The sequence below is a fragment of the Rhipicephalus sanguineus genome, chromosome 4 (assembly GCF_013339695.2).
Source record: "Rhipicephalus sanguineus isolate Rsan-2018 chromosome 4, BIME_Rsan_1.4, whole genome shotgun sequence".
In the NCBI taxonomy this organism is placed as follows: domain Eukaryota; kingdom Metazoa; phylum Arthropoda; class Arachnida; order Ixodida; family Ixodidae; genus Rhipicephalus; species Rhipicephalus sanguineus.
In genome coordinates, this window is record NC_051179.1 from 174,792,136 (window position 1) to 174,818,430 (window position 26,295).

General features: G+C 48.7%; 1 protein-coding gene across 1 annotated transcript in view; it reads left to right on the forward strand.

Annotated features, from left to right (window-relative positions):
• The window catches only part of LOC119390907 (protein FixR-like), a 90,119-nt gene extending 64,921 nt beyond the window's left edge, over nt 1–25,198 (forward strand). Inside the window, exons 5-6 of the mRNA XM_037658612.2 lie at nt 4,085–4,148; nt 24,908–25,198. Of these exons, the coding sequence (XP_037514540.2) occupies nt 4,085–4,148; nt 24,908–25,093 (250 nt within the window). The 3' untranslated portion in view covers nt 25,094–25,198. The remainder of the gene's footprint in view (nt 1–4,084; nt 4,149–24,907) is intronic.
• Nucleotides 25,199–26,295: the final 1,097 nt, after the last annotated feature.

Sequence of the window (26,295 nt, forward strand, 5' to 3'; positions counted from 1 at the left end):
ATACATCAAAACAAAGCAATAAACACGCGTGGCAGTGATATTGCTAGTAATATTACGATGGTACTACATATTGCAGTATCGATAGTTTGTCGATAGTAGTGCTATCAATACATTCAAAGAAACTATCGATGCTATCGATAGTCAATTTACCGGCAGTTGTGCATCACTAGAACATATACATCAGCGGGTGACGAATCAGATGTGGTAACCGCACTGATGGTACGGGAACTGGTACAGTGCGAGTCATCGGGTGCGTCCTGAACTTGTGCGTCTTCGAGGGGCTCCACTCTCCCGAGACATTCCCCTCGCACAAACGTAACAATGTGCGGGGATGGGTTGGTAACAAAAATAGCGGTGCTGCGCTGAGTGACTTGCACGGCCGCGAAAGGTACCAGCAACCCTTTCCCTAGTGCGAACGTGGTCAGAGCGCGGTCAGAGAAGGAGTGCAACGGTGTCGGAGAGACCGGCGCAGCAGACCGACACAGACGTTGAAAAGTTTGGAGGCATCTTGGTATCGTCTTTGAGGAGGATGTTGCTGAATGCCGATGGACTGTCTGCCGGCGTCAAATGTGAGAACCGTGTGAGCTCGATTTCGGCTGGTGCGCAATGAATTGCGGCGTCGTGGCGGGAGAGAAAATCCCTTCCCAGGATGAGGTCGGGAGAGCATGCAGCAAATATGTTGAACTCAACGTCGTACAGAACGTCCTGAATGACGACGCGAGCAGTGCATACTGCTGTAGAATGAATACTCGGGGAACTGGCGGTACGGAGGGACAGCCCAGAAAGTGGCGTCGTCACTTTTCAGAGTAAGCGGCTTAGTTTTGCGTCCGTAACGCATACGGCGGCTCCAGTGTCGATAAGGGCAGATGCGCGAATACCATCCACAAACACGTTTATTACATTCGATGACCTTCGCTGGGGGCTTTCACAGTTCGATCGCTTCGCAGCCCTTGGTTCTTAGACTGCGACGACTAGTTTTTCTGCTCTCGTGCGACCCAACGTGGCCGCATGGTTTACAGTGAGCGACGTCGTAGAGACGGAGAGCGGCGAATAGTTGGAGCTGAGCGTGACGTCAGTGACACAGGTGGAGGTGGGCCATAGAATGCACGGCTGTAGTGGCTGGTGAGGGTGACGCGTCTCGAGGCCGCTGCACGCGATGGCAATAACCTGCCACGTGCCCCGCGTAACCGGATGCAAAGCAGACCGGCCGGTTGTCGGGTGTGTTCCATCGGTGCACCGGGGCAGGTCCCACCCATGCCGCATGACCCGATTGACGGGGCGGCTGCTGAAATGACTGCATGGTGGTCTGCAGTGGGGGCCTGTGGATGACGTCAGCATACCTAGCCGGCACACACGCTTCGAAGGACGGAGGTCTAGTGGCGGCTAAGTGGGGCAGCCGCAGGGTTTACTTGGGGCGTCTTGACGAGCACTTGAGCGTAACTCTGGGGCGCAGAAGCCGGAGGTTGCTGGTGGTATTCAGGCATGACCTCCACAATTTCCTGATCAATCGCTCGGCAGAGGGGAGGAAGAAGGTTGGTCGACGACTGTTGAACGCGCGGCGCATGGGAAAAGACCAGCAGAGAGAACTGCTGTGCAATTTCCTCGAACACGAATGACGTGACTTCTGCAAGCAACGCGGCCTGGTCAGCTATTGCCGCCAAGCCAGCAAGATCTGCGTGACGTAATGGGGAGCGATGGGTCGTCGACCGCTACCGCTGGAGCTCCTCGTAGCTCTGGCACAGCATTATGTCTTCGGCCACTGTTCCAGGGCTTTAGCAAAAGTATGGTGAATACATCGCCGTCGATGCCTTTCGTTACGTTCCGGATCTTGTCAGACTCAGACATGGCTCCGTTGGCTTTCTTACACAAGTCGAGGACGTCTTCGATATAACTTCTGAAAGGTTCACCTGCCTGCTGAGCTCGTTCGTGTAAGCGCTGTTCTGCTTGCAGCTTACGAACTGCAGGGCGGCCAAAAACGGTGATGATGGTGGTCTTGATATTGGACCAAGTCGCAAAATCGGATGCATGGTTCTACCACAAGCTTGCTACTCCCGCGAGGTAGAATACAAAGTTGCTCTTTTCACGTGCGGGGTGTTCCCCAAGGAGGCAGCTTTCATATGGGGCCCAGGTGGCGATAGGCAGCAACGCCAACAGCCGCACCTGCCACCACCGCACTGCGCACGACCAACGTCCACTTACAAATCTTGCCGAAGCGAGAGCCTTTGCTTGATTCCTTGGCATCGCTGCTGTTGCTTCCCTTGAACATGGGCTTGTACATGGCTGTCTCAATGCGGTCTTTTTCTTTGTGCCGCATGAGCCGTGAGAGTTCCTGCTGGATGACTTTAGTATCAGGCGCCAGCTTCAAGGCTCTCTTTAAAACAGAAACGGCATCGGAATAATTGCCTTGTTCTGCCAGTATCTTTTCCTTCTGGTAAAATGTTTTGAAATTCTTGGGCTGAACTTTCAGAACAATGTCCGCTGACATATGTGCTGCTTCATAGGCCCTCATCTTCAACTGTGTTGCTCTGAGGTTGTTGTAGACCTTTAAACGTGTATCCAGCAACCGCTGGAGGTCGGCGGGTGACTCATAAGTTCAGAGCCATGTCGGGAAGAAAATCACATTCCCTCCTGTAACAGTGGACTGCATTAGAGTAATCGCCACTGCTGTACCAAAAGTTTACCCCCTCACGTTTCGCGTCACCAATAGAGAGGCGTTCTTGGAAAGGCAGCTCATTGTCATCTTTGGAAGGTGTCCAGCAGATTCACGTGAAAGCGCAGCTTTGCCTTGGGGGGCACATCTGGCTCCTTTCCCTGGTCTCCGTAACCCAGCCTGGCCAGTACCAAATTTTCGGCGATCTTGCGTTTCACCATGAAGGTAAGCGTATGTCCAAGCCACAGACAGTTTCCATCTCGCCCAAAATGATGCGCCAGTCTTTGTGTTCCTCGAAGACAGTGACATCTTCTAGGGTGCCTTTCACGTTCAGCACGACCCAGTTGGGCCACTGCGGCCTAGAGTCTTCGCCCAGGCCTAGCCTGATTACCGTCTTCTTGAGTTCGGCCTTCCGAGGACGTCTAGTCAGCCGTCCTTGTCGACTTCCTTCTCGGTTTCCTCTTCTTCGATGGCGATTTTCTTCTCATTCTTTTGATCGCGTGGTTGGTCTCTTCGTCGGTGGCGTAAAAGCTCTCCAGCAGGTGGCATGTCGGAGCTGGACGAGTCGCCGTCGTGTCATCCCCTGAGCCATCGATTTTCATCGGTCGCGAAGGCGGCAACTGCGAAGTCTCTTCACTACGGTCGCCTTTGCCGACATCGGCAAACCTCGACGACCTCGGTGACCTCGACGTAGCCTAGGATTGTCAACTGCCGCGCTGCAAATTGGCATTCCTTCAGATTCAGTTGAACCCGGTGTCCGCAGCTGTTGCAGGCAACGATAAAAATGCTGCGAGTTTCGGACGGTCTCCTTGGGGCCCGTCACACCCCTTGTTTTTGTGTCGCACCCACAACCACAGGATGTCCGAAGCCCCGGTTTGCCTTTTGTAGTCGTAGGATCAAGACAGTAAACATAAAAAAGCTATGCCTGTGATCACGGAGGTTGATGAAGACGTCTAAAACCGAGTGGGTCCAAAGTGGACGACCCACTAGAAGGCGCTGGAGAACGCAACCCATTACTAAGTTCCAAGGCTTCGCTACAGTACTTCACGCTGTTTTTATTTTTGTGATTTGATTTTAGGACATTTTATCGTTCACTCTATCATACACAACCCTTAGCTACATTCCATCCATTTTACTTTTTAGTGGCACGAGTACCGAGTGATACTCTTTGCTATATTTCAAGGCCACCCTGTTAAGCATTGGTGCGAGTTGTTGAAGCGATTCCCGTTTTTCTGCGAGTTTCATATATGCGGGTTTGACTGAGGAACTAAACATTGCACCCGTAACACTGCATGAGAGGTCTGCCTAAAATAAGTTATCCACTAGTGCAGGAGGTAATCCACTTCCAGATTTCATGTAATTGGTGCAATTGAGTACTTCAAGTAAGTGCCATGTTTGCAGGTACATATTCTAATATGCATCTTTGTTTTGCAGCCCCGGTGTGATCAAGACCGCTTTTGGGATGCCTCCTGACGTCAACGTACAGGAGAACTTAGAGGTTTGTGCCATCAAAGCTTATTTCAACAAAATGTTCGTGCTGCTGTTCGGGCTCTGGGAGAGGGACAGTCAGGGCAAGAACACCCGCAGTGTGTAAGCACAAGTGCGCCACCTGCTAAATCACCTGAATTTCCTCCGGCGGCCACCTCCTCAAGAAAAATAGCCGAACAATTCCGACAGCCAGTATTCTTGTTTTAGTGAACTCCAAGTCACACCTTAGGCGAAGCCATCGAGATTCATATTACACAAACTGGACATAATGTGACGCTAGCGCCCACGAGACATCCTTGAACGGTCTCAACCACCGCGGATTGATGGGAAGTATAGGCTTCGGATCGGCTTCGGATGAACTTCATTCTTGAGACTGGCAGTGCTTGTTTACGGAGTTGTACACAAGCTTATTTCTAATGAAAGTTTGCTTCATTCTTCCGTATGTAAATCTCACTGGAGAAAGTTTGGGTGACAGTGAGATTGATCCGAAGCACGGAAAAATTCAACCAATATACTACATTTACAAGCTGGCTGCAGCAGGGTGAAAGCTACGAGGTGTAAACAGACCACATGCTTGCGCAGCAAAACGTAATTCCGTTTGTAATTGCATTATAATTGGTGAAGGTTAAAAAACTGCGTTTCTTTTGGCACGTGCTAGGTCAGAGCAATACGTGATACACGAATCACGATTCGGACGTACGTTATAAGCATTTAATTATTTTACCGGCGACTGCCAATAGCTGTGATGACGAACCAACATGGCAGCATCCAATTACGACGCGATCACCCGCTTCGATCCGAATTCTCGCTAGCTATTTGCCCACCGTCCTCACAGCAATAAATAAACGCTTGAATCGGCTATCGCTTTGTGCCATATCACGTCGAGGACAAAGTATCAGTTAGGTTTTGTCATTATTTCTGAGATTAGCTGTTTGTTCAGGCACGCCTGCTAAGCCTCGTAAACGAGAATTTGAAAATGAATCTTGGAAACAGTGCAAGATAGACACGAATACATTGCTGTCGAAGCATCAGGACGCAAATATAACGCAAACGCAAGCGTCGGGTTAGAACTTACGGGCCACACAGCTCACGACGGCGACTTCTTAATTTTTAGGCGCAAGGAGCCAGCTTCGACGCGTGCTGCTATGTCGTTCCTCAGTATTAAAGACGAGAGTCTTTCTTGGAATACTTCAACGCAGAAATTTTGGTCTGTCTGTCTGTCTGTCTGTCTGTCTGTCTGTCTGTCTGTCTGTCTGTCTGTCTGTCTGTCTGTCTGTCTGTCTGTCTGTCTGTCTGTCTGTCTGTCTGTCTGTCTGTCTGTCTATTTGTCTGTCTGTCTATCTGTAGGTCATTCTGCCTGTCTGTTGTCACGCGATTCATCCACCCGGGCAAAGTTTAAGCACTTTCTGAACGCTCAGCCATCTTGAAGTGGTACTTGCGTTCATACTTGTGAACATTGTCGATCAAAAAGCAAATATTACGCATATCTGAGGCGCAACATCAATCCGTAAGTATTAGGTGGTGTCTTCCTTTACTACATTATACATTGATCCGTAATTCTAAAGACCGTAGTGTTTCTTAGGCTGCGCTGAAAATGCGATGCTGTGCAAGAAAAAGCCCTCTGGCGACAATATGGCGCTGCCACCTGGCTGTGGCCCTTGGTTCTGCAGAAGCTAATGTTTGCCGACATATTGCCTTATGGCGCCCATATCTCACGCCGCGTAAAGTCCCTGAAAATGCAAGGTCTTTAACGCAGTGCCTCCTCTATCGTCTGTCGACGACATTTGCTGCGAAGCGGGCAGATGCGCAGCCAAATTTTTTCCGCCGCTATTGTTACTGCCCAACGCTAAGAGCGTTCGTTGCTACCGTGTGCTCGCTTTACTCGTCCAGCGCGCGTTGTTCTTTTGCGGCTCTGCTCTTACCACCCAACGCTTGGAGCGTTGGTTGCTGCGGTCTGCTCGCTCTACTCGCCCTACGCGTGAACGCAGACGCTACGGCGACGCCGAGCAGACGACTTGGTGCTGATGAATAAATCGTGACGGGTGTTCGCTCTTCCTATTGGCTAAGCAGCCACGTAGTTTCTACAGTGCAGCAACAAGCATACGAGATGGAGTATAGCGAACTTCAGTTGTTCGCGCTGCACAACACCCGTGCCAGGGAGCACTGTACACAATGCGGCAGGATGGAGCTGCTGCTCGCGGAACGAAAGGAAAGCTGCAGAAAGGAAAGGAAGTTGTAGGCAGTTTGCTAACACAATCCTATCCGAAGCATTTACTCTCCATCATTCCCATGGTGGCTGAACTATTGGCAGCGCCAGACTGCCCTCTAGTTTTAGAGTGAAAGCTCCACTCGCCACGTCTCACAAGGTAATTCATCGAGTCGCAACGGCCTTGAGTCGCAGGAGCTCGAGCCGCCGGAGCTCGTCTGTGGCAGGCATGACATCACATCACGTGATCCGCTACGAAGTGGCATCGCATCTGCGCTCCACCGGCGCCTCGCCGCTGCGGTACCATGTGACTGGTCGAAGTTAAACCGCAAACAGGCGCTCGCATGATCATCTTCGTGCTTTTCCTCTATCCAGAGTTGTCCGATTACCGGATGTCACGAGCGATAAAGACTGTTCAGTGCTGAAACAAGAACCTGTTTGTATGTTAGCAGGTGCGCACGCTCCCTGCTCTTTCTGCTCGCACGCCGAGGAGGAGCACTCGGAAATGTGGAGAGACGAGTCGACGAACGGAGCGTGGCGAAGCAAAAGAGCAAAACATGCAAGGGTCAGTTTCGATTATCAAGCCGTGGCCTTCGTGTTAGCCTCCGGCAGGTGGTGGTGGTGGTGAAAACATTTATTAACAGAATTTGTGCGGAGAAGCTCCGGATGTTCGGAGGTTCTTGGCTTGCGGTGGCGGGGCCCTCAGTCCAGGGCTCCACTTGCAGCAACCGCTCTACGGGCCCGGTCAAACAGACTCAGCTGATATTTCAGGTTCTCTCTGGCCAGCAGCTGTTCCCATCGCTTCGCTGTGGTATTATGTATTGAGGGTAAGGCTGTAATGGTCTGGCATGCCCACGTGACGTGGTACAGGGTAGCTTTTGCTGGGTACCATGGGCAGTGAGAAGAGTATGAAGTAGGATGCATTTTACTGAGGGTGCGCAAATTTGGACAAGGGTGTCAACGCAGGCTAGTTGGTATTTCATTGCAGCTTTTGGGTGTAGCGCCGCGTACGAATTGGCAAGAAAGAAGATGACAGGAAAGAGGCGCACTCGCAACTGAACTTTAATTTGCGTCGATTGCAAATATAAAGCTATGAAAAGCTCCACGTGTGACCTATAACACTGCCACATCGTAAAACCAGATAAAATGGCCTACCGCACTAATCATCGAGATAGTCTATTTCACATGAAAATAGGTCAAGAGACGGCTTGCTGATGCAGCTGCTCCCCAACTTGTTGATGACATACGCTTTAAATACCTCACGCTCATGTTTTCTTCTATATATTACCGAAGCGATCGACAATCACGGAGCGCTTCGCTTTCAAAATGAGTGTGGCATGAGCGCCGAAGGATTTCTTGAGCTCCTGAGGACCTACCTGTTGTCTTCGATAGTGGAGTTCGAAGGTTCTCTATACCGGCAGAAGCAAGGAATCTGCATTGCTTGTCGCCTGGCGCCCGTGCTAAGCGACTTGCTAATGGCACATTTCAATCGGCAATTGCAGCAAAAACTTGGCGATTTCACTGTTTTACGCGTATTTCGATACGTGGACGACTATCTGGTGCTTTTCCAGGTGGAGGACAACTCCATTGAAGCTCGCTCAAGGCAGCTTCTTTATCTATTTGAGGCTACCCTCGACGGCCTAACCCTATGGAGCTGCCAACTCAGCAATGTTTGAGGTTCCTGGACTTAGAACTCACATTCGCAAGGGAACACGTCTGTTGGGCGTACTCTCCCCGCTTCAAGAAGGCGTTGCTCCCATTTACCTCTGGTCACTCCAAGCTTGTCAAGCGGGGCATCGCGGTATCAGCATTGAGGAACGCATTGCAGCGATCTTGCCACCACAAGATACAGGACAGCTTTGTTGCTCCCTCTCACATGCTGTATGAATTGGCAACAATGCTTTTGTGCAAGAAGCGCACTGATGCTGCAGAAAAAGACAAAGGACAGGAGACACGCCCAAAGAGTGCGGTAATCCCTTACCTTCACGGCGTCTCACATCGCATCAAAAAGAACGCGGCACGCGTAGGTGTTCGTGTTGTCTTCAGCGCCCCAAACAAGCTCGGAGCCATGTTCCGACAAGTGAATTCCCGTGAACACAGGACGCCGACTTGCACCAAGAAACACGTCACGTCCTTCGTCGAATGCCGAAGGAACGTCGTGTACGAGATCGCCCTGACGTGCGGACTGGTGTACGTCGGTCAAACGGGGCGGTCAACGGTACAAACACGCCCACGGCAAGCGTGCGCGTAGGTGACCTCATGCAGCGGCATCATCACAAAAACCACAGCGACTGGAGCAACACCCTATGCACAACAAAGAACCTGAAAGTCGGTGCCTCAACAAACGTGTAAGGGAACATAGGGGTACGTTAAAGAGGGGCACGGGAAGCAACTTGGCACTTCATTGCATCAAACAGTGCGCGTCAGCCCACTGCACACCTGAGCTCGAGAAGACGCGAGTACTTAAAATATATAGAAGAAGAGAACAGCGTGAGCTATTTGAAGCGTATGTCATCAACAAGTTGGGGAGCAGGTGCATCAGCAAGCCGTCTCTTGACCTATTTTCATGTGAAATAGACGATCTCGACGATTAGTGCGGTAGGCCGTTTTATCTGGTTTTATCTGGTTTTACTATGTGGCAGTGCTATAGGTAACACGTGGTGCTTTTCATAGCTTTATATTTGCAATCGACGCAAATTAAAGTGCAGTTGCGAGAGCGCCTCTTTCCTGTCTTCTTCTTTCTTACCAATTCGTACCCGGCGCTACACCCAAAACCTACAAATTTGGAAACGTGCCGGATGAATTTTTCTCCTGCTGACCGATTCTTCTTTATTTAATGTTCGATGTGGTAGGGAATAAGTTTGCCTGAGTCTTCTGTAATGGTTTAGGATGGCCGAGTAGTCGCAAAGAACGGGAACGGGTTCCTCAGAAGCGGAGTTAACAGGTGCTCGACTCGCATACCCTCTCTGCAGAGCGCTGTCGCGTTGCCGGGTCTAGTCGCGGAGGCCACGATCAAGCGCGTAAACTCCACTAGCGTTCGCTGTGGACTCGTGCACGACTGCAACGCCACCACTAAAATTCAAGTCTTGGGTGTTTTCACCATCATATTTGCAATAAAGTTTAACTTTAATGAAACATTATGCGCATAGTCTTTGCAAAACCAAGCGAAACATACCTTTTGGTCGTGCCAACTAGGGTTACAAGAATTATGCCTCCGCCAATTTTATTTTCAAGTATGACACCCTGTGGGCCGGGCATATAAGCTTCTAGCCAATGCAAGTTCTCGTACTTAGCAGATAGGATGCAGCGCCTTTGTTGAGGCCGCAGATGACCTTACGAAAAACACCAGGCCTGCGCGGAAAGCGCACCACAGACACAGCGAAAGCTGGAAGAGCGGCACTGCTTGCTTGCTTCACCCTTAATGGTTGGCTCTTGCCCACTACAGCGTATTGGCCATGAAACCGGCGGGTAATATATGTGGGGAAATTTAGAATTTAGACCAAGGAAAAGGAACTAATCGGCCATGCAGGGTATATAGAAAATTGAAGAATTATTAGCGTATGTACCAATACTAAATAGGAATAGGCGAATCATATAGAATAAAATGAATAACGCAAGGAAGTCCCATGTACTAGAGCCCGTTGCTAACTCTCTTGGGGCTACTAATACAAGTACATTTGCAAGGTACTTTATGTCATAAATCATAATTTTTGTGAAGTGAAGAAGCTCACTAAACCTTCAGTTCAGTGTGCAGCGCTGTGTGTCTTCTCGCCATTTCTTGTACTCGTTTGTCATCTGCGGTGTTTCTCCAAGACGTGAGTACGCGCCAACTCGCCCAACTAGCCACTTTGTAACAATATTTAGGCAAGACGTTTGCACTTACTGTGTTTCAGTAATGCAGCTCAATGGTAACAACTCATGTTTGACTCGGGCGTCATTTAAATGGCACTTATTAGTGCAATGCGAAGTACCAATACACCAGATTTAGCAATTATATGCGTGGCAGATATCCCATGTCACGCTAGTTCTCTTTTTTTGAAGAACAGTAAGTGATCACGCATCTCTAAAAATGCCCCATCAACGAGGAAGTCATCCACGCAGATGACAAAAGATAGAGCATTAAAAAAACTGAGAATATCAACGAACAGCAGTGGACCACTTCTGTTTCCAGCAGAAGAATAAAAAATGATTTTTCAATAAAGTTCTACATTCATTCATCCATCTATGTTTGGCAACGGCGCTTTGCCACACACTTGTGTCTCCACGGGAGCAAAACGCTCCCGCGGTATTGGCTCCCGCGGTATTGGCGGTATACGCTCCCGCGTATACCGCCAATAACCGCAAAGAAAACTATACTGTTATGTGGTCTGACGTGTCTGGTACACATTTGCAATCACAGGTCAAAGCTGGGCGACTATATACTGAACGCTAAAACGAATGCGCGCAGCCGGCTGGCTGCCTGTGCGAGCGGTTTTCCTTTACCGTTGTGCAGCGCTGCGGCGGTGGGAGCAAGAACTAGCGCTCGCACCGGCGCAAAGGAGCGTTCGGCAGCCCGCACCATTTTTTTTTATTTAGCGGCCGTGCTATGCTGGCTAGAGGGGGAGGTGTCAGCATCGGACGGCCTGCGCCGTGCAAGCCGGTGCGGCAAATTTTCATGACGCCGACAGGTGGCACGCTCGTCGTTTCCGAGATGCCTAGAGCGAGGTCTGGCCAGTCTGGCGAAGTGGTCTCGTGGATTCTCTCCGGCAAAGCGCGTGTTATGTGACCTGTTGCTTCGCCTGCTCGGCATTTGTTTGTGCGTATTGGTGCCTGATTGCGAAAGGCGTTGCCGTAGCCACCGGCGCTTCGCGGGAAACCTGAATTTCCTAGTCAGCGAACGCGTCCATTGCACGCTGTCGACTAAAGCGAGAAATCCATGTTGCGTTCTTCGCGACCGAGAAACGTACGTATGTCCTGGTTTTGCGAGCGAGAAAAGCATGTCACGTTTTTCGCGACCGATAAACGTATGCCGCATTGTTCTCGAGCGAGAAACGCATGTCGCGTTTTCTCGCGAGCGAGAAAGATCGCCGGTGTTGCTGCCGATCTCGTCAGCACACAAAACATTTTCTGCCGTGAAGTTGTGTCGTCCCGTCGACAGATTATCCGTTGCCGTCACCGGACCAGCGGACGCGTGCCTTGGTTACTTTATGTGGTCGACCGAGCTTCGCAAGAAAGCCGGAAAGCGTCCGCTACACCGCGCCGACGGCTCACCTGCGAGTTCGTTGTTTTTATGTGCTGACGCTACGAGATGGAAAAACAACAGAGACAGCAGATACATTGTTTCGCCCCTGAATCCACTACGGGATACGTCTCAGAGAGAAAAAGTTGGCCGCGTATCTGGGTGCTTCGCTGCAAATGTCGTCTAAAGACGATAGAAGAGGCGCTGCGGGAGATATGGACGCCATCTGACAATACGTCGGGAAACATGAGTGCTTTGTTGCGGGCTGGTAGTCCCGGCGCAGCAGCAGGAGAAGACCGGCGGCGACTAACGCGACCGGCGGGGACACCAGCCAGCTCGAACACGCGGTTTGGCGAGAAGCGCTGAAGCAGAAGAAACGTACGCACTCAACGAGTACTCTCCACACAGTATTTTATTCACACGTCGCTTGCATAAAACAGGAATGCCAGAGCGGCGCCTCATGGCATTCGTACAGTGCAATACAGAACCGAAATCGAAACACAACAATGAGCTCGTGCAGAGGGCACGGAGGAAGGCAAGTTTCAGCACAGTCGCATTTCCAGCGCAGCTTAAGAAACCAGGTTCTTTAAAATTACGTATGTATGCATTTTCTATTAAAGGAACACACCACCTAATGCTTACCTAGAGATGTTGCGCCTCAGATATGCGGAATGTTTGCTTTTTGATCGACAATGTACACAAGTATGAACCTAGTCAGCCGTTCAAGATGGCTGGCCCTTGGCCAAGTGGTTCAACTTTGGCCGAGTGGCTGAATCGAGTGACGTGCCGACAAACAAAGACAGAAAGACAGACCAAAATTTCTTCGTTTAAGTATCCCAAGAAAGGCTATCGTCTTTAAAAAAGATAGAAATTAAGGTCTCTCATCGCAGTTATCCCGTCGATGATGAACGTCGCCAGGGTTGGGAACGTTCCATTCCATGAGGTGATAAGCCGCTGGACAAGAACAGCGTTGTCTGTGAACTTCACTTCGATGAAAGGTTTATATTTCGCAGCTACACACATGTGGTCAACGGTGAAACAGTGGCAATTCCCCGTGGTCACCCTTCTCTCACACCAGATGCGGTTCCAGCTTTGTTCGCCAACGTCGCTGCGTACCTTTCTAAGAAGTTGCCAGCGAAACGGGAGGCAATAGCCCCCGCAAACGACCGCCCACTGTATCCGCCTCGTGCATCGGTATGGTGGCGCCACCGCTCGACTCAGGCGGTTGCACCCTCTCCCAACCCCCCATAGGATCCCATGCATTTTGAATGAAGTTTGCGATTCCGTTGCGCAAAAACAAACTAGCGCCATCTCTCGACAATACGCCACACCGACGACGCAACACTTCCTCTTGCTTCCACCGATACGCCATGCTCCTAGGTGACCCCTCTCTACACTTTGTTTTATTTCATTTGGTGGCCGTGAGAGCGCGCGCTGTGCACTGTGCAGTCGGCAGCGCACCCGACAAGACGTCTGGGCCCGTCGCTTTCGTTGCGTCTTCCTTGAACGTTGCAACGTTAATATTGTGTTAAGGCGGTGACAACACGTCGGAGGATGAGCCCTGATTTTGTTCAGCTGCCATCTCATCAACGGCAATGTTTCAGACGCCTCAGTTGTGGACTTTTGTCCGTTGGTTGCTGGACAAGATGGCCTCCTGCAAGACCGTGTTTTTCCAAGTCACTTGTGTGTGTAGTTCTCGGCGTCGCAGCAGTTTGATGACACGAGGAGGTCAACTGGTGCTACGTCGTGGGAACCGCTGAAGTGACTGCAAGCTTGACGACATTGTGCCAGAATATTCTAACGTACTGTACGCGCACGATTGTGCTACACTTAAAATACCACGCTTGGCCTCGCGCGTCAGCCTGATACGACTGTGTGCAACAAGTGTGTTGTTATCGTTGTTGCGTCGGTTAATATTGAATTGCAATTGGAATACCGTTTTTGCAAAGGTAAGTGAAGCTGTAAGTTGTTGCCCTTCTATATGCTCGCTACTCCACGAACATTACTTCTAGAATCGCATTTTATGTTGAGCTGCACGTACCAAAGGAGAATCTAGCATACGAGATATATCACACGCGTGCGCATTTCCTATATAAATCTGAGTAATGCCACGCGTGCGCATTTTGCATTATACACTGTAAAAAAAAATTACTCCCAGGTGGGAGTAAAATGCTTGTCCTCTAGCGACCCCCCCATTCGGAGTTTTTTATACTCCGGACTTCCGGAGTAAAGCATTTACTCCGGCTGGCCGGAGTTATTGCGTGGCGCCTCCGGAGTGTTTCTGCCGCTCCTTCACTCCGGCTGGCCGGAGTTATTGCGTGGCATCTTCGGAGTATTTTTCACTGTTCTTTTACTCCGGCTGGCCGGAGTTTTTGCGCGGCACCTCCGGAATATTTTTTGCCGTTCTTTCACTCCGGCTGGCCGGAGTGACTGCATGGCACCTTCGGAGTATTTTTCGCCGTTGTTTCATTCCGGCTATCCGGAGTTTTTTTCGTGTCACCTCCGGAGTATTTTACGAATCTCCTTACTCCGTCCGGACGGAATTTCAGTGAGATGCATCGGGAGTATTCTTCTCTTTGCTTCGCTGCTACAGTTTCTTCACTCTATGCTGATCGTGTCACGCGTTGGTTACATAAGGGAATTGTCATCAAAACACTGCAGAGTCACTGTGTACTTTTATCCACAGACCTCTATAGCAGATGAAAGTCAAGAGAACACGTGAGTTTTTATTATTTCATTTATTCACAATAAGCTGCAGTTTTCTGTTCATGAGCCAGCATTTGTGAAAGCAATACAAGAAACAAATATGCAAAAGGCCACCAAAAAAACAAAGCAGAAGTCAGACCACGTGAAACCAACAGCGCTCAAGTTTTAAGCGCAGCGTGTCGAAATGAAGCCCAGAATGCTGCAAAAGAATGCACAACAAACGAAGGAAGCGTAGTCGCCGGAAACCATCCACGACGGACCATCCATCAGATTCATTGACGACGCAAGGATTCAGCTGACTTCTTCCTGCATAATTTAGCAAAAAAGTAGTACATGAGAACTAAGTCATGCCACAAACACGAAAACTGAGGACACTGAAGCCACAGATACTCATTAAATTACATACAGGGTGGCAGTCCATGAGAACACCTAGGTTCTTACAGCATAGTCAATACTAAAATTAACGACAAAGTTTGACAGAGCAGCAGTAATTAAACGGACCACACAAAGTACACAATATCACAAAGAAGTCAATATAAAGAAGCACATCCCACGTACTCTGGTGTCAGCCAGCCGCTCTGTGATAAAAACACACCTCCGCGCCGCGAACAAAGTGCAAAACGCGCAAAACTTTTCCATACAATTATAAATCGATACCTCTACTTCTGCTCAGTCTTTCAAAACTTTCTTTTTCACTAAAATGAGCGAATTTCAGTACTCTCGACGAAAGTATCACGAATGCCTCTCCCGATTAACTTGCTAATTTTATAAAATATCATTACTGGTTATTACAGTTGCATTTCAATCTGTTCTTATCGTCCTACTTCCCGCATATTAGGCGCTTCCAGTTTTTATGCTTACGACCGCTCCATAAGAAAAGCGTTCCTGTATTCTGCTTTCCAAAGCAGGCTTCGAGGCAAGTTGGCGTTGTACCTTCCTTTCTTAATTTGCTGCGCCCGCTCTGTCATGAAACTTTTCGTAACGGACATTTTTCAAAATAGTTATTGCCTGGTAAGACGACGATGTGTACACAACTACTGCACTTAGAAAAACACGTCGATCCACCTCGTAACGCTTGGCCCAAAAAAAAAAAAAAATGCAGCCTCGCTCACTGCTTCGCATGAAACCGATTCCCACAAGGCGTGGGATCTGCCGAATATTTAATACCTTGTTATTCTGTCTACATGTTAACATTGTCTCCCAACATTTGAAAAGGATACCCTACGTCTCTTATTCGATCTTCGGCTTTCTTTACGCAATGCTTCGCCGATCGCACACGTTGTTCCTCCGGTGTACATCGCGCAAACTCCTGTTCCCGTTTTGCTTTCATTTTCTTTTCGATGCGTCGCGGATTCTAATATTTCAACAGCTATCTTCAGCCTATGTATTTCATGTAGCTTGATGAAACGAGGGCCGTCGTTGGCGGCCGGTGCGCGAACAAGGCCGTCGGCGACGGCGATTGCAGACGGGAACCGATGGAACTAGATCTACTCCCCAGCTTTATCCCTGTTTGCATAGCTGTTTGTGCCGCCTGCAGTTCAGCCTGTCTGCTCGGGCTTGGTTCCCGGGGCCTTTCGGCAGCGCAGGACACAAGCGACGAGAGCACAATGAAGCGCAGCCAACATCCAGCACCGCGTCCCCGCAGCTAGCCCCTGCTCCTTTCTGGCACTCACATGCCATTAGTCCGCGCCTCCACCCCCAACCCGTTTCTGTGCCAAGCGACCCCTGCCTTCCTTTCGCATTCCCCACTGGTCTCGACACCCCTCTCTCCCTTTCTTTTATGGACGGACCACATTCTCCGAAGTGTCAATTACATTCCTACATTGATATTTCGGATGCCACTTATCATATGAAATAATTTTTTCGCCAAAATGAGCACGTACATGCGTTCTAAAAATCTGTACCAAACACATTTCTCTAGCTCAATTCGCTAAATATATAAAAAATTAATACTGGTTTCAGTTTTCCATGTCCTATTAGTTCCGTTTATATGAAAGATCAAGAATATCAACACTTAATGATAGACCCCGACCTGGCGTATATTAATATCGAAAGCGGACAAAAATTACCTTTTATTTATACTAACCAGGCCAACAATATCTCTTTACCAATTAGATTTACTTATCACTTAATAACTCTTTTTGAATTAACCCACAACTATGATGTTTTCCATGAATGCATATCGCTAGGGTCACTCCGCGCTCCGAATATTACAGTGCTGTGTTTAGGTTACCGCAGTTATCCATATTAAAAAAAAAGAACACCTAGTCCAAACAATGCGTTTTCTAAATTTCCGCTGGATTTTTTTACTGCCATCCTGTAATGCCAACCTAGTCTTCGTAATCTCTTTGGTTCTCAACATAACAGTACCCAATTTTAGCACTTCGAGAAAAATGACGCAGATAATTCAACAAGAGCTCACTCACCAGGTTTGCGCCACACCCGCGACCGTCCGCTTGTTCGCCACTCGCGAGATCACAATGTGTCGTTTGCTGCACGGCACCATCACGCGATTAGGGCACCGCAACTTGCTGCTGTCGATGAGATGACAACCTTCGTTGACGCTTGTAGTCGCTTGTAATGTCCGCAAGGTGCATGGAACGATTTCCTTTTTCCGAACGCGGCCGAAGGCTTCGGACAATCCTCGCTGCACTATGACGCGGACACACGCGCTTCAGGCCGGGTCACTAGGGAGACAGGGGATTGGAATGCAAGGCAAGCGAACTCGTCGGACGGGTTGGACGGCCGGCGGCTTGTGTCGTCAAATTCTTGCTCGCAGGCCTGAAAACCTGCCTAGGAGGTGTTGGTGGAAACCGGTCGGCCGGCGAGGCTGCCTACGTCACTCCTCCAGCAGCCAATGAACGTCGCTGAGCGATGCCGCCGACGTATTTGCGGCACGTGCACCGGAGTATATTCAGGGAATGGGCGCCTTTTTCCTCCCATCCATCGGCCGCGGGAGGAGAACGGCGGTGAAAGAACGTATATACTCCGGCAAATTCCGATGTGTTCGAGTTGGGGAGAGGGCACCGGAGTTAGGCGGGAGCATCATCCCCCAAGACCTCCCAGCTGGGTACATTTTCGTTTACAGTGTAAGTCTGAGTAATGCCCTGCTCAACTTAAAGCTCATGTGTTAGAGGATTGTGGCTTCAATGGTGAAAGTGATTAGATATTCCGAAATAGAAATATGTTATTGCAATGCAGTTCGAACTTTCTCATATGTTAACACGGTCTGTGAGCACAAAAAAAAACGCTGTGTGAATGTTTGTTGGTCATTTGCTAAAGTACTTTCACGCATTATTATGCAGCTGTGTGACTGCTGTTAAAACGTTCAGCAAGTTAGATTTTGGTTTTCTTCGCCTAGTTGAGTGCTACAAGTGTTGGGCGAAGATAAAAACGCGTGTCTTTTCTGCGTTTCTTAAGCAGGCATACAGCCGTAATAGTAATTGTTGTTGTACTGTTTGGGGTGTTCAATAAAATAAGGATGCTGTTTTGTACTGCAACAGTTTTTATTTCATCTGTGTTAACAGATCACGCAAACAACTTGGACACATGCACGTAAGAAACGTACGCAGTGCATCGCGCGCACCCATGAAAAAAACGGGCCTATCATTTTAAAACAAATAATATAGGACAATTGACGTAACAAACGGCATGGTTGTCTAGTGGAGCAGCATTGGCAGTGCAAATATCAAACCAGAATGAAAAATGAATAGAAAAAGGGCGAGTAACGGGCGCTTTGACCACGGCTTCTATGAGCCGCGCGTATCCACCTTTCGCCGTTGGTGGCGCCACCAGTACAACTGAAAGCAGCAGCGCACGAGGCGGATAAGCCGAGGTGCGGTGTTTTCCAATCGTTACACTCCACAGAAAGCTTCGGCAGTACGAATCAATTACCAAAGCCCTTGTTGGGCCAGTATCTCGAAAATTATTTGGTGATATGGTTAGTGTGCAAACCGTCGTGGACGCAAAACGCACCTCGCATCCGCACCAACACCTCCGCGAACCTAAGCCCTAAGCCAGCGCGCGGATGAAATCATGAAATCTCGGAGCCGACAGACGCGCCCATGCGGCGGCGCTGCTGTCGGCAACGATATGCCTCCCTCGCCTTCGCTTCGTCATGAAAAAATGCCGCGTTTCCGGCGCGCCGTTGCTGACACCCCCCCCCCCCCTCTAGCCACCATAGCCGTGCCCTCACGTTGTCAGCGTCTCCTGTCGGTGCCCGTCACGATAAGGCAAGTGGTCGGCCGTCACGATAAAGCCTGATAAAGCTCGAAAGAAGGCGCCCTCTCCCTCGAGAGAACGCCAGGTGCGTTTCCTCGAGTGGCATATAAGCTCAGGAAAAGCTCCGTTTCTGCGCTGGACGCTGTCTGTAACGAACGCTTTCTGCGACGCTGTCTGTAGCAATGGGAGGACGTGGTCGTCTCACTGCCATTAGGCTCTTTTAGCTGAGCGTCGCTTACGCTCAGTCCCTCGCATGTGTAGCGTCCCGCGAGAGTGCAGGAACTGCATAGCTTTCGTGTATATGACGACCGCGTTTTGCCGAGACGCGGTCAGCTTGGCTGCAAAACGACGGCGAAACCAAGTGGACGCACCTTCACGATCCGGTCAGTTGGCTTCACGAGCGGTGCGAGAGATGCGTTCTACGTTCCACCGGTCACATGATCGTTCCGCGCACGCGCACTGCAGTTGTTTCAACGTATCTGTGTGTTAACTGAGTCACGCGCACTACAGTTCCTTCTACGCGTTCCTGTGCATTCGCCGGTCTGACCGGAGCGGATCGTCAGTGCCCAGCTAAAAGTACCTATTGACGTGTCCCTGTGCGAAACACCGGTGCTTCGCCCCTCCCCAGGTTTCACGTCAGTGGAACTGCTAACAGCGTTCATACCGTTTTCTTGAAAAAGTACATGAACGTGCAAATATGTTGCAGCCAGTTCTTGCATCTATCAGGCCGTTAAAAAAATGCTCATTTGAGACAGTTTTGCACACGTTCCTCTAAAAGAGGAACGGAAGCTCGTTCCTCGTTCCTTCCCAATCTTGGAACGAGTTATCGTAACAAGTACCTTTAATGCGAAAGGAACTCGTTCCAGTTACAATTCGAAAATTCGAACGTGCGTCACATTACCGTTAGATTTGTAATTTTAATCAAAATATAGTGGTGTAGAATCCTGAAGCGAAATAAAGAGCAGTTTAGAGCTCCGTTCGTGCTACATATGTTTTACGAATTTGACTTCGCCGTCAGAAGGTTATATGTAGATAAAAGGAATGTAAAAAAACGCTCCTGGGCGATTTTTTTAGAGACCACCGGCCATACTACAGACATGTTTAACTGCAAATTTCGTGCTCGTTTATTACGAGTGCTACACATCTGGCACTTTCCACATCAATCTTCAAATGCGCATTCGGAATACTGCGCTTCAGATATTCAAGTACACATTTCCGCATACGCACCAATATAATTAAGTTTCTTGCACAGGAAACAGCATTGAAAATAAAAATACATCGGCGTTTGATGAGTGCTGATTCACTATTGCAGCGTGAGTAGAAAATAATGTCCAGGATACATATTCGCAACATAGTAAAGTCCCTTATTCGCACTCAGCAAGATTTGCGACTCGATGCCTGTATGAGTAACTCAGGCGATGAATCGCCACTCATGATTATTAAATTGGGCAAGGAAAGCAGAATGGTAGGTCTGAAAACTAAAGTTATATGCAACTGTCTGGGCAGGGCATAGCGCTTTGCGATAGGTAGCGAGGCACTGGAAGTTGTTAAGGAATACGTGTACTTAGGACAGGTAGCGACCACGGAGTCGAACAATGTGACTGAAGTAACTAGAAGAATAGGGATGAGATGGAGCACATTCGGCAAGTGTTCTCACATCATGGATGGTAGTTTACCACTATTTCTCAAGAGGAAGGCATATAACAGCTGCATCTTACCAGTACTTGCCTACGGAACAGAAACCTGGAGGCTTACAAAGAGGGTTCAACTAAAATTGAGGAATCCGTAGCCAGCAATGGAAAGTGAAATTATAGGTGTAACCTTAAGGCACAATAAGAGAGCAGAATGGGTCAGGAAACAAACGTGTGATAAGGGCATATTAGTCTTAATGAAGAAGAAGAAATGGACAGGGGCAGGGCATGTAGCGCGTTAGCAAGATAACCGCTAGTCATTAAGAGTAACTGACTGGATTCCAATAGAAGGAAAGCGCACAAGGGGGAGACAGAAAGTAAGGTGTGCATATGAGATTAAGAAGTTTGCGTCTATAACGAAGTAGCAGCAAGCACAGGACCAGGTTCATTGGCGGAACACAGGAGAGGCCTGTGGCCTGTAGTGGGCGTTGTCAGACTGATGATGATGGTGATGGTATCCTACAGACAAACTTGTTATCTCGTCAGCACTTCGTTGGCTATGATGAAGAGGCGCTCCATCAAGCGCTTGGGGCTACTGCCGTGTTGTACACAAGTAGGAACAATGTCAATCAAAGCCGTAGAGGTGAGGGTAGGTTCAGCGGGCGCAACAAGAATGCACCGGTGGATGTATACGTATCGTTTATTGCATGACAGGCGTCATCGTTGCGGTGGCTCTCGAAGTGAACGATAATAAAAATTATAGACCGATAGCCACGGAGGTAACTCACATGTTGAAGCGATGCCTGACCAAACGCAACCACCGAAGGCGCCACTGCGGCACCCGCGTCCACTGCGTTTCGGTCCTCTTCCCCGCCATCCACGCAACCGGGTATCAAACGACAGATTTGTCGAAAGCTGCCAGCCACTAGAGACCGTGCGACGAGAAAAGCACTCCCAGGAACTGCCCTGAAGTTTCGCAATCGGCGAGCGCGTGAACATAAAATCAAAACAACGTCGGAAGCGTACGCTGCACGCGGCGAGGCGCTCACTCCCAAGGGATAGAACCAAAGTGTAGCTTCGCCACCGTTGCGTTGGGGCCAAAGACCATCCATGCGAAGCGGTAGGTCACCGCGCGGGATTACGGTGGTTAGCACGTGGGTGCTTCACTCACTTTCTGAGCTATCTAGCGTTATCATTGGTTCCTCTGTCCAATGCGCGTCAAGCACAAGATTCACGACGATGATTCGCGCAGACTCTGCGGAACCGCGCACAGGCGCCTCGACTACGATAAATTGGGTCACCTCCTTTCCCCGATGCTGAAAAGGTCACAAGTATGCGAGGCAGAACCACCGTAATACGCAGCAGCACGCGCAAGCACGCACGCATGTGCACACACACACACACACACACACACACACACACACACACACACACACACACACACACACACACACACACACACACACACACACACACACACACACACACACAAACGAGTTGGTCGAACAAAAAGGCGGCCTTTCAACGAATGGGGTTCGATGATTCTCGAATGTGAAATAAAAGTTCCCCGAGGTGTGTCTACATTCCTGAACGGCCCATCATTGCTGTCAGACTGGCTTATATAAAAAGGGCAAAAAATCAGCTGGCCCTTTCGCACGTGGTCGGTTGCGGCATCGCACTTCCCTGTAGATTCTTGCTTCTCTCACGGTCGCTCATCCGACCTATTCTGCATGATGTGCTGCGTGCGTGCGTTTGTTCAATGGCGAGGAACGTTTACAGAAGAAACGCCGTTCCCTTTGCCGTTCCTACAGGGGCGTAGCCAAGGGGGGGTTGGGGGGGTTCAACCCCCCCTCCCCCCGAAATTTTTCACTTTTGCTTGCGCATATATACACGCACACATACAAACGCACGCACGAACCTACATAAAGTATGGATGAACCCCCCCCCCCCCCCGAAAAAAATTCCTGGCTACGCCCCTGCGTTCCTACGTATACGTAACGAGTTACCGTTACAGTTCCACCGATCCTCCATGGAACGGTGGCGTTCCATCGTTCCTCCGAAAAGGAGCTAGTTCCTGGAACATCATTCCTTTGGAATGCCGTTCCGTAGAGCACTGATTTGAGAGTAAACGCCTGTTGTCGTTTGTTATTCTAGTGAATGACCCCAAACGGCAGCGCTCCACCAATTTCATCATGATTGCTGAGTAGAACACTGCTGCGGTTTCGGAAATCTCTTAAACAAATTTAAGCGATTTCCTGCCACGGTCCACTGTTTTCGCGATAAGTCCGATGTACTAGAGCCCGTTGTTAACTCCCTTGGGCCTGCTAATTCAAGTAAATTTGCAAGGTACCCACTACACCATAAATCATAATATTTGTGAGGTAGCGAAGCAGCCACTGTGCCATTTTTCGTCGTTCTGCGGAGAACCGCCGTACCAGCTACACATCTGTAAGGCATTATGTGCACTTTGTTAATGATGTGCCTGATGACGATAAGAATTATGGCTGAGCCCTTGGTAATTAGTCGGAAGCAATCAACGACACACTCGTTGCGCAATTCGCATTGTGTTACGACAGGTTAGAGAATTCGCGTTGTGTGACGCCTGGTTATTTCGCTCTTCGACCACGCTATACTACATATGTTAATGTGGTTCCTACCTGACATAAAGCCTGTGTAGGGTCCTTTTGCAACGGATCGAGTTTCAGGCAGCGGCATGGCTCTGTGCTAGAACTGGCCTCCCACGCAGAGCGCCCAGGCTCAAACCCCGTTCCATTCTGGATGTCCGTGCTTATACACCTACTCGCCCCCTCGTCATCATTCACTTCGTGCAGACGCGTGGTTTTAACAATAGGTTTAACAATAGACTAATTTCAATCATAATTCTGACAGAGTAATATAAACCACCTGCAAGGACAAACCCTTTACACTAGTCGGTGACTTCAACGTACACATTATGGACCTTAGGACCTAGCTTTGTCGTCGACTCTCACTGTCCGCTGTCACGGTTTATAAAAAGCCGTTGGTATAGTCAAAACATATGTGTGTATGTGAATAAAAAAAGGTGTGCAATACACGAACATAAATCATAATTGTGACAGAACATTGTAAAACACCTACAAGCACATACGGTTTATACTACTCGGCGGCATCAACCTAGAGATTATGGACCTTAGGACCAAGCATTGTCGTCGACTCTTTATGTCACTTTATGTCACTCAATTTACATTATATAAGACAACGCTCGGGTAACGTACTGTCATTCACCCATATGATGCCCAGAGCTTCACCCACTCTTCATAATTCACTTCGTGGAGATGCGTGTTTTTTTTATTTATTTCGCGCAATACCCGTTACGGACACCGGCGGCGGCAGCGGCGGCGGACAACTATGGCGCCAAAAACGGCGGCCGTTGTGACCTCATAATAGCTTTCCTGTAAAAATGAACATGCATTCTAAGACAGTTGCTGGCGTAAGCAAACACATTTCCGCACGGATACCACAGCTAACACGAAGAAATGGAGGATATCAACAGGCGTGCCTATATTAAAAGCATGTGAGGCATTGTTATTTGTTATCCCTGCTGGGCCTCCTACTTAGGCGATACAAACATGACTTATATTCGGCAAATACATGTCGCCGTACTGATAAATAAAAAAAATAATTTTATTAGTTCTATGTTGCCATGCACACTTCTTGTTTTATTTTGATGTATTCGGGTTTGACCAGCAAGGACGGTTATCAACGCTCGACGCTGTCCGCGAAGCAGTGTTCGAGAAGCTTCCCGACTGTAGTAGATCGTTTTGTTGAGATTGCGCACCGCACGCGAATGTTCCAGCTTTGTCTAGAGATAACGCCGCCGCCAGCGATATCGCTGGAAAGTTCGATAGCGCCTGTATAAATGCCGACGCGCTTGACCACTTGTCAGTTGATCGACGGTCGACGCTCTGTTCGCCGCTATCAGTTTATTGCTGTAGCTGGAGTTTCATTTTCCCGGCCAAAAGTTCGGCCTAATAGTTTCATCTCGGAGGTGCTGAGTGCTGCCTTCGTCGACGTCACGACCACGTGACAATATGCTCCAAGAAATGAAGTAACATCAAATTAATTCATTGTGCCCTCTTTAGGCAAGAAGGCTACCATTCCTGACGTAATTCAGCCGCTTATGTTACCACAAAACCATTTCTAGTGAAACAGGTATTTAGTGAGAATGGAATCAAATACACAATGGTTATGGTTAATAATTTTATGTTGCTTCTCCGAAGAGCGTAAAATACGGGTGAAGACAAATGGTGTTTAGTAAGTGTTTTCGTCATGCTGACAACGTTGTCTGTTTGCCTTGCAAACTTGAGATGGCGCTACGTCGGTGTCTCTCTAAGAAATACCATGAAAATAAGCTAGGAGGGAGCGTCATGTTACAATGCTGAAGCCCAGCCAAAAAAGAAAATGAAGGAGCATGCTGTAAATTGAACCATGGGCATCGAGCACGAGGCTTCGCAGGAAAATGACTTGTGGACGCTAGGCGCGCTTCCTTCTAAGTTTTTTATTTCCGCCATGCAGGTTAAGCATCAGTGTCGTGTAAAAATGGCCGGTTGTTGTCCATGCGTTCGAGAGGGATGTGTGAGCTCGCATGCGATGAGTCGCATATTCTCATCGCTCGGTTAGATGGGCTTAAGACATCGCATGCTTTTTAAAAACTCCCTCATGTTCTTTGGAGACAGCACCACACATTTTCACGTTGATAATTTGAATTAGGTGTGTCTTCTAAAGAAATATTACTTTTATACCCGCAGATTCTGGAGAAGATGGCAGGTGGTCGGCACGCGCTTGGCCGAATCGGAAGGCCAGAGGAGGTTGCTCGCTGCATTGTTTTTCTGGCCTCTGACGATGCTTCGTTCGTCACTGGGATCACGATGCCAGTGGACGGAGGCCTAAAGCTCATCTCCAGTCTCACAAGTCCCGAGCCGTGGCACAAGTAACAGAAGAATGTACGTGGCAAAACATTTCCAGCAAAAGGCACTCAGGGCATCCACAAAACCAACAAAAGGCATAGTAGCGAAGAACTCTTGTTTAGAATGAAATAAAACAAGTGTTGTTCTTTAACTGGTTTCTTTTTTTAAAAAAAAAGGACGCATCCATGCTACTTCTGGAAATGATTGAAACCTTTTCAACAGCTCTAGCGATGCGCACTTTTTTTAAGTTAAAGCACGGAGATAATTTGAAATTAAATGTAAATAATTTCTTTGATATTGAAGTGGTAGGTATACAGTGAAATCGTTGCCTGCAGTACCTATATCTAGGCTTTTGGTGTGCGCCTGATCTGACCGCAGTTTTTCTTTGTCTCGTGTATTCAGATACGTAGAAAAAAGATACGGATGTATCCTACTTACTTCATAATGAAAAAAACAAAATCCGGCAGATCCCACGCACTCCGGGAATCGATGTAATGCGAAGCAGACAGTAGAGAGCTGCATACCTCTTCTTGTTTCCCTTTGAGGAAAATGAAGTCATTCATGTCATGATATCTATTTCACTGTATATCCCATGTGTGTCAAGCATGCATGCATGTACAATCTTTTATATAATGGAACGTATATTCTGGTATATATAATGCATGACCTCTCATTTCTGTTCCGCACGCACTCATGTCGGGCCACACCAACTTTGGCGTATATGCAGTTAGCAAAACGGCCGGAAGTTCACCAAAACAGTGTTATGTAAACCATGCGGTTCATGACATGCATGTTATGATTTGCGTGTTAGGACCAGTGATTTGTGTTCGTAATACAGTCAGGTCACAGAATACCAATTTTGGTGTATATCAGGCTAGGGAAACGGCCGCAAACGCACCATGAGCGTGGCATATTGTCACGTGGTCGTGACGTCAACGAAGACAGCAGTCGGCGTTTGCAGGATGAAACTGTTTATTTGGCCGAACTTGTGGCCGGAAAATGAGAACTAGAACTACAGCAATACACGCTGTACAATGATAGCGGCGAACAGGGCGTCGTCCGTCGATCAACTGACAAGCGGTCAAACGCGTCGGCTTTTATACAAGCGCTATGGAACTTTCCAGCAATATCGCTGGTGGCGGCGTCATCTCTCGAGAAAGCTGGAACATTCGCGTGCGGCGCGCAATCTTAACAAAACGATCTACCAAAATCGTGAAGCTTCTCGAACA